At 35.9% G+C, this 13,064-nt stretch overlaps 2 protein-coding genes across 2 annotated transcripts; both read right to left on the bottom strand.

Annotated features, from left to right (window-relative positions):
• Nucleotides 1-3,771: 3,771 nt before the first annotated feature.
• On the bottom strand, nt 3,772-8,908 carry LOC126611430 (uncharacterized). Its single transcript, XM_050279725.1, has 7 exons — nt 8,774-8,908; nt 6,109-6,527; nt 5,509-5,658; nt 5,116-5,374; nt 4,815-5,033; nt 4,536-4,678; nt 3,772-4,251 (listed from the first exon to the last, which is right to left on the bottom strand). The coding sequence occupies exons 2-7, from the start codon at nt 6,472-6,474 to the stop codon at nt 3,952-3,954; spliced, it is 1,437 nt and encodes a 478-aa protein (XP_050135682.1). The 5' UTR covers nt 6,475-6,527; nt 8,774-8,908; the 3' UTR covers nt 3,772-3,951.
• Nucleotides 7,158-8,920, bottom strand: LOC126611432 (uncharacterized). The gene is made up of 2 exons (XM_050279726.1): nt 8,774-8,920; nt 7,158-8,395 (listed from the first exon to the last, which is right to left on the bottom strand). Exon 2 carries the CDS (start codon nt 8,279-8,281, stop codon nt 7,472-7,474), a length of 810 nt encoding a protein of 269 aa, XP_050135683.1. The 5' UTR covers nt 8,282-8,395; nt 8,774-8,920; the 3' UTR covers nt 7,158-7,471.
• Nucleotides 8,921-13,064: the final 4,144 nt, after the last annotated feature.

The following is a 13,064-nucleotide window of genomic DNA, read 5'->3' as shown; positions in this document are numbered from 1 at the left end:
TTGCTAAGCTAACATATTTTGCTTCTATTTTATTTGAATTAAAATTTGTTTTGGTTTCTATAATTAACAAATCAAGATACCTTACCAATAAGAATGGTAACTTACTTACCCCAAAAAGAAGAAACAAAATGGTCACCTAACTAAATTGCCCAAAAAAAAAGGGAACTTTAACGAAAAGCACCTGTTACTGTTCACTTTAACGAAAAACCACATTTTTACACTAAAAAGTCAATCCTGGTACTATTCACTTTACCCTTTATTTTGTCCTTATCATTAAAACTCAAAGTTTTCAAACATTTTTCATTAGTTTTTCTAAAAAAAAAATGATAACATAACGTAACTATTTATCCAAAAGAGATGAAAGATTACTCGTAACCATTTTTTTCTTTTAAATAATCGACCGTAACATATAACATTTAACTGAACTTTACAAAATTCATGAGAGGTAGTTGTTGAATAAAAAATCAAATTTAAATTTAAAATTTTTTAAATGATAAGTTTTGAAATGTGCGCAAATGTCACAGCAATGTAATTTTCCCTCATTGTTGATCATATTGATATAATTAAACAATTTAATAATGTGATTGAGAATAAAGATGATGCTTAAAATCCAATTAAGAAATTTATGATTGTCATCTTCATCCCTTTAGTGGGATTATACACATCAACTCATCATGAGAGGGTCGATTAATTATTATTTTCCACATCAAAATTGCTTTCATGATAAACATATAGAATTTATTATTGAAACGCTAACCTGTTTGTTGATTTATTTTTTTTACAATCAATAGTTTAAACTATTTTAATTTAAAACGAAGAATTTAAACTCATATGAAAAAAAAAACCAAACTTAATCAAATACCATACACACTCTAATGAGAAATTCGACATGCATTGCCACCACGTCTACTTAGTTTTGTAGATTTCTACAAGAAAATCATGGAGTCTCCTTGAAAAAACTATATATGTTTATAAATTGGGGATTCTAACTATTAAACTTTATGCAAGTGCCCCTTTACTACAGTGATGGAGAGAAGTTGTGCATTTGCATGTCGACATGAGTTCGAATCTTGTCAGTGACTAATCTATTATATAATTTAATAAAATCTATTGTTTGACAAAAAAAAAAAAAAACTATTAAACTTTGTTTCTATTTAAGCATTAAGGCCGATTTGCGTTGTGCATGAAACGACAGGAGTAGAGGAAATGTCATGACTCATGACATGAGAAAGAAAAAGAGGACTAAATATAATAATTTGGCATAATTTTTAGGGTAGTTGAATTGAATGAGGATCCTCTTCGAATCCTCTTTGTGAAAATTCTAAGAATCCTCAAATCGTGTCCGTTCATCGTACATCGTGTGGTCAAAAATTATTTTAAATATTTTTATTTAAAATCAAATATGAATAGTATCTAATAAAAACTGGCTGCACGATGTACGATAAACTGACACAATTTAAGGATGCTTAGGATCCTCACAAAAAAAATCCATAGAGGATCCTCATTCAGTTGAATTGATCGGAGTTACATATTTCAATCATATCAAAGTTAGGTATGATTAAATGAAAGTTATGGAATATATCTACATCGACTAAATAATATTAGATCAAGGTGTAGCAAGTGATATAATAATTTCTTTATTAATTTTACCTTTTAAACAAACAAAAGATCGGTTCTTAATTCTCAAAATTCAGAAACAAAATGTGGTCAGTGTTCTTATTTCATTAAGAGTTCACAATCATTTTACACACGCATGTTTAAGTAAAATTCACTTCATCGACGGTTCAAAGTCATCTTGCGGATTCGAGGCATTACGACTTTGTCCCCATGTTCCCCACGACAGAGTAAAAGTGTGTGTTAAAGCTTGATGTAAAGCAATACCCAAACTTGGAGCAAAGCTGAAGCATAAAAAGGGCCAAGAGACAATAGAGAAATTAAGAAAAAGTCACCTTCGTTTCTCTCCCACTCTTTTGACTAAAAATATGTATTACAAGCTAAAAGAACTAGTTACAAATTTTTAATCATGAATAAAAATGAAGGGACAATTTACGAATGATAAACTGTACGTGAACCACCATTTAGTGCCCCTTTATTGGCGTTTTAGCATCTCTCCCGTTTTGCTTTTGATCAAAGTTTTGTAACTGGTTCAATTAGTGTTTTGTTTCCGAACTTTTTTTTTCATCTTATAACAATTATGGCTCGCTTAGAAACACTTTTTAAATGTCTAAAAACGCATTTAGAGAAAATATTTTTAGTTCAAAAAGAACTTGTAGTGCTTCTTGCAATTATGTAAGAAGTATCAGTATGTGCTTTTTCTATGAACTACTTAGTGTTTTTCTATAATTCACTTGCATTTTTATTAAGAATGTTGAAAGTTGAAACCTTCTGTGACACCTACATCAATCAACACCTAATAATCATTCTCCAGAAGCTAAATGCAGTTGGCAGAAGAATTTGGTTGCGGAGTTGACCTTCCAACGATAAAGTAGATTTGTTCCATATTCAAGTATCAATGTCCTAATCATAATTCATTAGTCTCTTTCAGATAATTAATTAGTCCTTAAGTTATCAATTGGAGGGAAATATTCCCATAATCTATTGAAACAACTGGCTTCATGATTGCTGCTTTCCTTGAAGCTTTTGCCTATTGAATATCATGACAATTGACAAAATTACCAAGTTATATGTGCCTGCATACCATTCTTCTATCTTATAATTAATATGTCGTCAATGAGAAAATTAAGATAAAACAGTTCATATCTAAAGTTGGCTCAGATTTTGATGTAGATTAAGTGGCTAAAATTAAAGAAAAGACAACGGTGGATGATTGACGAGAGATGACGTAAGAAAGAAAATTCGCATTCAACTATAAAGTATTTTATTTTGTAATAAAATATAAAAAGGCATATCGTTAGAATATTCAGGTTGTTTGAATAGGTTTTGGAATGTTTAAGTTTTGAGTAAATTACTATTAGAATTAACGTCTATATAAAGGCCTAAATTGGAGTTTTAATTCAAATTATTCATATTATTATTGATTAAACGTTAGAGTTTTCTCCATTTTATGGTAGACTATGGAGTACTCATAAATTTCAGCTTATGCTCTTGAATTTGACGCTTGTGGGTCCTTCTGTTCCCGTAACCCGCTGAGCAACTTTTCAGTGAGTCACTCATTCTGGGAATGTTTTAGTTCATTTCTCGCTTAATCGGCCCAAGCCCCCACCAAATCCCCAGCTCGACTCCACCGTAGCATGATATTGTCCACTTTAGGTCCCGACCACGCCCTCACGGTTTTGTTTCCGGGAACTCACGAGCAACTTCCCAGTGAGTCACCCATTCTTGGAATGCTCTAGCCCATTTCTCGCTTAACTTCGGAGTTTCGATGGAAGCCAGTGAGCTCCCAAAAAATTTCATGCTAGGTAGAGATGAAAATATATATGACTTACATGATCCACTCCCCTGGACGACGTGAGATCTTACATTTTCAGCATCCTATTAATGAATAACAAAAATAGATGCCTATTAATACAAAGTACTACCAATAAACTTTTTTTTTCTTTTTTTTTAAATTTCAAGAAATTTTTGTGTGTGACTGTTACGTAGCCACATAGTATTTCTAATTCATTCATGTCATAACGCATGAATCTATTTATTAACATTATATCTTAAATTTTTGACCTATCAACTATGTCGTTTACCCCTATTATAACACATAAATTAGTAACACGCTATTATGATGCGATGTATTCGAAGTAAAACACAAGAAGAAACTTTGTATCGCACCTGTTGCTTCTGTACTATAATATCATGCAATCTTCCACTACAAGTAATTGAATACAACTTTAGGATGTTAAATAACAAAAACATTATGATTCATAACCATTCATGAGTAAGTAAATTCAACAGGTGAAGTCTCCGCCGGAAAATTTGCATGTTGCATACCATGTAATGTCATCGTTTGCGCCCTGAGACGGTCTTTTTCACAGCTCCAACCGAGACCAAAAACTGATCGAGGGATGATAAAGTCTTCATGTCATCGGGAGGGAAGTAGCTCGCGGCCTTTCCCAATAGTGATGTGAAGAGAAGAGAGAGTGATGGGCGAGTGACATAAGGCTCATCCAGAAGGTCATCCAGAAAGGCAAATGCAGCTAACAAATCAGACCTGCCTGCGTTGATTGGTGCTGCAAAATGAGCAGGGATTATTCTCTTGAACCTCCAGTCCTGCACGATTCCATCAACCCAATCCCTGACCTGAAGTATGAAAAATGCTTTGAGACACAAATGGTCATAGTGCCGAAATGCATATAAGTTCCAACAATTTCTTGTCATCTTTGTTTGATAAATGCATACAAGCAGAGTATTGATCTGGTTATTACACACACACACACACACACACACACACCGAAAAAGGATGTCTAAATATCATTTAACCACGCCTATGTCCCTTCGTTAGGAATAACATTTGGCGATTTCACTAACTAGTTTGCATACCAAAAGACGAGCTAAACTGAATACAATCAGAATGGTTCAACTACCTTTTCAGGAACTTTGCTGAAGACAAGAGTCTTTACAATGGGTGAAACAATCAGCTTCTGTGACATCTGAGCAAAGCTAGCATTCGGCTCCAACAGATTTGATGGACCAAGAAACAAAATTTGAAGAACCATTCTTTCCCATCCTACACCGAAAAGTTCGTTTTATTCAAAACTTTTTTCAGCAAAACATACATGATAACTCTCCAATTGGATTACCATTTTACCAAAAATGACGCCATAATGAAATTTCGGATTGGAATGGAGGAATGGAGATTCTACCTTTTTGACGGTTCATCTTGTTGTCAACTACTGGTTCTTGAGATACTTCTTTTCCTTTACTAAGAAGTTTTACCGCCAAGCCATTCTTTGCAGATGCCAACAAGGATTCTTTGCTGATACAATCAGGTGGCTGTCTTGGCACAAAAATTACAGCATCGGTTACCAGTAGAGTTCTGGAACGCTTATGATAGAAAGCTACCTCCACATATGGCCCGATACCTGAATATCCACAAGAAAATGAGTTTTTGCAATTGCTTTATAAAAATGAAGTCTCGGATGGAACTTTTGCACTTTGCATTACCAACTTCTGGTGAACTGAGAACTTTCTGCTCAATCTCATCAGCCCATGGAGTGGAAAAATCCTCGTCTTTTAAGGTTTTAGCACGAAAGATCCCAAAAAACTCCAGCGGGAGATTCAAAGGCCAACTCCATTGCCTTGGTGCCACCCATACCTGAGCTCGAGGGAACTCTCTAGAGAACGGACCAACAAAAATTTTGTGCTCATAAGCAAATGTAGGCAGAACTATGTATTCTACGGGAGCCCCTAACTCTTTCAGAAGCTGGCAAGAGACAGGATCACTCATATAAGAAAAGTTGGATAACAAAAGCACGGATATGCAGAAATTTGCGGATCCTCAGAGAAGATTCAGCAAGAAAAAGGTATGAATGGAAAGAATTGTAAGCAAAATATAACCTGAATACACTCTTTGGTCGGAGCGATGGGCGCATGGACCCACAATCCTCCGGATTTTAGTTTGATGACTGTCATTCTAATGTTGGTTGACACACTGCTGAAGCCTAATGCTTGCTCTTGCTCAAATAACCATATGCAGCCTTTCACAGCCTACGAACACGCGGAAAAGAGAGTAAACTTACTGCAAAAGCTACAATTCACATGAACATACAATCACTCGGGTCATCCAGAGTAAAAACTTGCTGTGCACTCAAAGATCATAGCTTTGTGTATCCTGATTACTTGATCGATACATAACTTGTTCAACCAATAAAGCACCCCAAGATTCAAAATCTACAAGGCCGTCTTTGAAGTTTTGGACATTCAACTGTGAAAGCTTCTCTCTTCATTGATTTTTACTATCTGAAAAGCTCTAATAAACATGCTTCTACTAGAGAGAAAAAGGACATGAAAACCGAAAACATTGGAAGATCAGAATTTCAGTGCGAGCATAAACATATCATGTCATAAGCCAAAACCACCAAATTTTAAGCCATTATCTGCTGAAAACAACTACGAGTATATTAATTGGAATAAAAGCAAAGAATAAAACGAGCTGACCTCAGTCCTAGTAGTGCTTCTGTTGAGAAAAGGACCCAGTGGAAAAGGAAACCCGGTGAAGTTGATGTAAAACCGGTCGCCGCCGCGGCCTCTGCTGCCACTGATGGTGGTGGAGTTTGTGGCAGCAACCACCAAATTGATGCGATCTCTGCTCTTGTTTCCGGGTCTCAACTGAAAACAAAAACCCTTCAAGGACCCGCCAAAAAGACCGGAACTTGGCTCCCTGCGAGAGATTGGGTTCTGAAAAATGGAGGATTTTGGAGAAGAAACGGCAACGGCTGCCATTGCTTTTTTGAAACCTTCTGTTAGTACTTTGTCTTCAGCACCACCAAGAGAGGAGTGGTACATAACATAATGCAGAGTCATAGGTTGCAATACCAGGTTGTGCTTTTGACACGTAGAGGATCCAGTCCAATTGTCTGGTATGGATTTTCTAAGAATTTTTAGATTTATTGTGGATAGTAGGGATAGACAGGCTTGATAAACAACTTCTTGAGGAGAAAAGGAGGAAGCATCGACATGTTTCGAATCAATTTCATCGACGGAATTATACCTTTAGCAAGATTATGAATTTCATTTGCTTGAGATTTTGAACTTCAAAGTTTACTGATTGTTGCAATTCGAGGAAAATGAGTAATTCCGTCCATTTCTTTTTACACAACGTTAGCATGTAGGCGTAAATCGCCTACATTTGCCCCCGTAAATCGCCTACATTTGCCCCTAACGTGTTTGTTTCGTTGAAATTTTATCAAAACTAACTCGTCATCCTACAATCTCAACAACTACAAGCATAATATCGCGAGAATTGAAACAAATAAGCCAAGCATATACAAATGACTCGAGCCCGAAAGCTCTCTTACAAAAAATATGTCGTCGTACCCAGTGCACAAGGCTCCCGCTTTACGCAGAGTCTGGGAGAGGTGACTGTCGACTAGCCTTACCCCCATTTATGGAGAGGCTGCTCCCAAGTCTCGAAATATGTGCAACCAAAAATTCAAAACCTACTACTCGCAGATTAATCACCTACAACTATGTTGCAGCAAAAGCAATAGAAACTACAAAACATATTTATTTCAACACAAATCTTCATACAAACAAAACCCTGTAAAACCTAATCAAACTGTATTTCTAGCAAGAGCATTGCAAAAAGCGTGAGGCTGTTATCTTCGTGAAACAAAATTTCCGAAACTAACATGCCCGAGCTAACATCTATGCGAGCTGAAATGATTCCGGCAATAACATTGCATCTTGGAACCTGGTAAGTCGTCAAATTGAATACTAAAAGTACGGATAGAAGGCGCCACCGATGTGTAGGAGCAAAGTTGTATTCATAGTGCTTGTGAACAAAGAAGTCGGTAGCACCTCAGGTGAGGATTTCCCTGACAAGCCAATCCAAACTAGGATATGCAAAGTACAGAAGAAGAAATGACGGGAGAGCAAACACGACGGTGATGACTATGTACAATGCCAATATGGCTGCACAGGCAGGTATTACGTATAAGATGATCAGGAGAAATATGACAACCAGTGGGAACTTTGCTGTCAAATGAACGAAGAAAAACAGTGACTTCCGAATCGAAGAATGCAAGCGCTCCACACTAAGGAAATTATTGACAGGGCCACGATTGTGATTCGACCCAGATTGTTCAATATGGCGAATATGTTGCCCCCTCCTGTGGGTACCGTGGCTCGTTTGAGTTCCGACGGATACATTTCCATTAGCCGGCCAGACTGACTGATTATCACCAGAGAAGGTAGAACTAGATTTCGGCCCCCTATCACCATTCATGCTCTCAACCATCCAGAGAAGAAAGTAGTTCTTGCGAGGGAATCTGAGATTTCCCCTGTAAACGAGCCGGAAGGACAATAGATTGCACCAAGGGCAGGAGATAAAAAGCGGAAGCTGAACCGGTAAAGTGGGGAATTTCACAACCGCCCATTGCAATCCCAGAATGCAATTCTTACAGAGGGTATGGCCACACCATAAAACGTAGGGCACATTTTCAACAATGTTGAATGATTCCCAGCATATGGGGCACTCTAGTCCTTCCTCTCTGCCAACAACCGAAGAACTCTCGTCATCAGAACATTCGAGAGCTGCTTGCGTCGGTTTTAGAGGATCGTTTTTCAATCCAACACTTCCAGCTATGCAGCTGGATGCAAAATTCCACATTTTTTTTTACCACAACCACCGTTTCACTAACACATCATCACTAACTAAAATTACTTAGCAGTATCTCAAAGCAAAGATGATGAAGATACACTGAGGCATTAGTAAAACTCAGACCTGAAGAAAAACACACAGTAAATTTATCAGGAAACTGGACTTTTTTAAACCGCACTTGCAATAAACTAATCACATTTTATACTTTGGGATTAAACTAATCACAGATGCATCTACCCATTACATCTATGAGTTCAAATAACCAGAACATTCAGAAGAATCAGCCAAACATTACAAAATTACTGCACCCCCAAAACCCCAATTAAAATAATCAAACAATCCATAATTTACATAAAATTCGAAAAAGATCCAAACTTTAACAGCTAAAAAGAAACCCCATCTGAAATATTTAGCTCCAGTTCCGGAAAATCAACCCCGCAAGATCCAAATCAAAAGTCAAACAATCAAACATGAAAAAACAAAAGCGGGTTACGATCTTACCGATTGCAGGGGGCGATTTCGAATTAAATTTTCAAGTGAGAGATGGGCAGAGTCCTCAATCCTCTCCCTCTCTCTCTGAGCTGCGAAGAGGAGAGAGACAGAGAACTGAACCGAGATTTTTTTTTCTTCTTTTTTTGGGTTTTCGGGTATTTGGAAATTGGAATTGAGCCGTGAGCGATGGAGTGGGTCACCTCACCTGCTGCTCGAAGCTCCGAATGCGGTCCAAGTGGCGATTGGTTAAACGAGCTGCCGACATCGTCACGTCGAAGTCGCTCTACTGGGCGGTTCAGAGTGGCAAAACGCTGCGTTTTGGTTATTCTTCAGTTGGGCTTGAGATAGCATGGTCCATATCCAAATCTAGCAATTTTTGTGGATCCCATAATTCAGAGTTGGAGACTATATTATTGGGCTTCCAATTTGTGGCCCATTTATAATAGCCTAGAAACCAATCCCATTCCCAACAAAAACCTAAACTTTGTTAAGGTACTCATCTACCCAGAAATTCTCTCCTGCGCACGCGGGTTATGCACGTGAATTGCGCATGACCTGTATTAATAGTGGATTGATAACTTATTTCTATTATATTGATAGTATATAAATATAAAACTATTATTGACACTTCAAAAATTTAATTGTGCACTCCAAACTTTCTATATTTAGAAAGAAAATTACTCTTATTAGAAGTGTACAGTTAAATTTGTGGAGTTTCAATAATAATTTTCTATATATACTATACCATTATTATACTATCAATAACTGCTCATACCATGCGCACAACCTACTTGAAAAGTGAATTCATCCTCAGCTACCTATCAAATTAATCTTTTAAGTTCTTATAAATGAAAAATGAACATGACTCGGTGGGATTGAGATCATCTCTGATTCTCAAATTCTGGATCTTAAACTCTGGAGCTCACTAACTCAGCAATCCGGATCATGCAAGAAAGAGATAAGGCGTGGTTTTATGTGTAAGGTGGACTAGTGGGATGGGGCTAATGGTGGCCAGATGATTTAAATTGAGTGGTCAGGATTGATGGGTCCGTCTTGAGATCCAAAGATGATGTCAATCTAACTCTGTGAGAGCTTATAGTTTTAAGTTTATTTTATGTTGGTTCGTTTAACTAAGTGTGTTGACTTATGTGCATATTTGCATTATTTTTGTGGTTGTTACTGGATGAATAACTTATTTTCTATTATGATGTTGATGCACTCTCTCTAAAAATTTACTGGTTATTTGCAGCAAGGGGATTATAACTAAACTAGTTATGAGCATTTACTTTTACGCATGTGTTTGCATTTTTAGTTTATTTTCAGTATACACTTTTTTATTGTGGCGGGGTGAATACCTTAAGTACAAAGTATTGTTGATGTACCCTCTCATGGAGTTGTGCTGGTACTCTTATGAGAAATGCACAGTTAAATTTGTGAAGTTTTAATAATAATTTTCTATAAATACTGTACCATTATTATATTATCAATATGGTGGTGATATTAACAGCTCATGCCATGCGCACAACCTACGTGAAAAGTGAATTCATCCTCAACTACCTATCAAATTAATCTTTTAAGTTCTTACAAATGAAAAATGAACATGACTCGGTGGGATTGAGATCATCTCCGATTCTCAAACTCTGGATCTTAAACTCTGGAGCTCATTGGCTCAACAATTCGGATCATTCAAGAGAGAGATAAGGTGTGGTTTTATGTGTATGGTGGGCTAGTGGGATGGGGCTAATGGTGGCCGAATGATTTAAATTGAGTGGTCAGGATTGATGGGTCCATCTTGAGATCCAAATATGATGTCAATCTGATTCTGTGAGAGCTCGTAGTTTTGAGTTTATTTTATGTTGGTTCATTTAACTAAGCGTGTTGACTTATGTGCATATTTGCATTATTTTTGTGGTTGTTACTGGATGAATAACTTATTTTCTATTATGATGTTATGCACTCTCTCTAGAAATTTAATGGTTATTTGCAGCAAGAGGATTATAACTGAACTAGTTATGAGCATTTAGCATTTTTAGTTTATTTTCAGTATAAACTTTTTTATTGTGGCGGGGTGAATACCTTAAGTACAAAGTATTGTTGATGTAGTGCTGGTTCTCTGTGACTGAATTTTAATGTAATTTGCAATTAATAAAATAATTATTAAATAAAGAAAGAATCTCTGAGTAGATAAACTATAGGAGATATACATATGCATGATTGGGATCTACAGCAAAATTAAGCCACATACATTGGTCTAACCTTCTTTACTATGTCGGGTGACTCGGGGTTTATGCATTATCAACTTCAACTTTTGAGGTTGTGCCTTTTGGAAAAAAAGAGATTTTTCATTGTGTCCGAAATATAGAGTGGTATCACATGTTATTACATAAGTAGAGGAACACTTAAAAAATAAAATTTTCCTTCAGTTATATAATTACATATGGTATACTACCCTGTGTTCCAGACACACTAAAAAATTCCTCTTTGGCAAGTTCCTCTCCAAATCCCCTCCCCTTTCCTTCCCTCTCTCACTTTCTTCTTTGATGAATGAGATTTCATTGCGTCTATACATAAACTTGTCGCATGAATTTCACATGCATTCATCAACAGCTAAAACATGATCCAGTGTGTGATCAATAATTATCGTTGATGAATGTAAATCTATAAGCTCCATGCTTACATCCATCAACGAAGAACAATCACACATAGGCGTACGAGCAGCTAGAATGCTAGAGCCATAGATACTATTGTATTACGGAAATATCTCTTGCTTAATGTTTACTCTAATTATTTTGTACTGTGGTCCCTAATCTATATATTAATGTTTGATTAGGGTTTGAAAGTAACACCGGGAGACTTTTGAGTCTTTGAGTTTTGAAATGTAGTACGTACGGACTGTTGAATGTATTGACAACCAAGATTAATTAGCAATCGGAAAATGATTTATTCCTGTAATTTACAGGCCCTACGTGAGTAACGTTGTTGTCTTTTTCTATTATTTGTAAACAAATTAGTTATGAGTATGCATGCCTAATTGTTTTGCTTTTAACACCAAAACGCCAAGAACCACTCCAGAACCAAGAATGTTGTTGTGATGCTAATAAATAAATGTCTTTTTTGTTATATACGTGAGTCATCAAGGATCCACATGGACCATATCCATAACCATATCTTAATTTGTGTTCGTGTCTTGTGAATTTAACAGTTTTCCCCCCTTATTTTATTTATTTCTTCACCAATAACTTACCTATAACTTATAAGTGATAGCACTATAAATTTCTCCCCTAGGGCTACGTCATCAGATGCACTGTAATTTGTTTTGTTAATTTAACAGGTAGTGATATCCATACATCTACTTTTTACTTTTCACACATTCCTCAATTTCCGGTTGTCGAATTCAATGAATTGAAGAAGATCAACAACAAAAAATTAACAAGGGTGTGTATGACTTAAAATAGGTGTATGAATAACAATATCCAATTAACAAAGTAGACTAGCTAGGTCATCTTAAGGGAAGGATAATATTTAATTATTCATTAGTAAGTATGTATTCACTTTCTGATTTGGCTCAATAAAAAAATCATGTGTTCCTTGTTTTTTAAATCCAAGAAAAATTAAATAACATGTCTAACATAAAAAAGTGTTAGAATATCATTGGACAAAATCAAAAGGTGATACTCACTAATGAGTATCCAAGTATTATCCTTAAGAAAATGATAAACATCAATTTTGAGATGAGTAATAGAAAAATTTTGGGCCTAAATAAAAAGAAGTGCAACTAATGGAATTACTAGGTAATTAAGAATAATGAATATTTACAAAATGAACATATATTAATTTCCAATTTTATGTTTTTATACCCGATGATAGTTTGACACCTAGGTTCAGCAGAGTGTACACCTTATTGCACTTATCTCTCTTTTCTTACATGATGGGAATGTCATATATACACTTTGTTGCACCTAGATCACAATGATTCCTTTAAAAAAAAACAAAGAGTTGCAAGTTAAGGACTTATGGATGCTAAGGGTTTATACTTCTTTGACAACTGCAGACCTTATGGATGGAGATTAAGAATCTTGATGGTCCCGAGCTTTGGTTCCAACTTGCTTCACTGCAAGCTGGGTAATCATCAGTCTGAATCATACACATGATCGTCAAAATTAGATCGATCACGATTCACAAAAGGTTATGTGTCAAGTGGCACAAGAGAATATCAGAACTTCTAGAAGACAAAATTAATATATATATATATATATATATATATATATATATATATATGTATGTATGATGTATATATACC

The sequence above is a fragment of the Malus sylvestris genome, chromosome 17, assembly GCF_916048215.2.
Source record: "Malus sylvestris chromosome 17, drMalSylv7.2, whole genome shotgun sequence".
Classification (NCBI taxonomy): Eukaryota; Viridiplantae; Streptophyta; class Magnoliopsida; order Rosales; family Rosaceae; genus Malus; species Malus sylvestris.
Note: the sequence above shows the minus strand (reverse complement) of the source record. Positions and strands in the feature narration are given on the sequence as shown.

Coding starts and splice junctions, on each gene's coding strand:
- LOC126611432 (XM_050279726.1), bottom strand. CDS start 8,281: ATGTGGAATTTTGCATCCAGCTGCATAGCTGGAAGTGTTGGATTGAAA.
- LOC126611430 (XM_050279725.1), bottom strand. CDS start 6,474: ATGACTCTGCATTATGTTATGTACCACTCCTCTCTTGGTGGTGCTGAA. Junction 5,375..5,508: donor CGACCAAAGAGTGTATTCAG/GTTATATTTTGC, acceptor GTCTCTTGCCAG/CTTCTGAAAGAGTTAGGGGC. Junction 4,679..4,814: donor CAAGATGAACCGTCAAAAAG/GTAGAATCTCCA, acceptor TTTTCGGTGTAG/GATGGGAAAGAATGGTTCTT.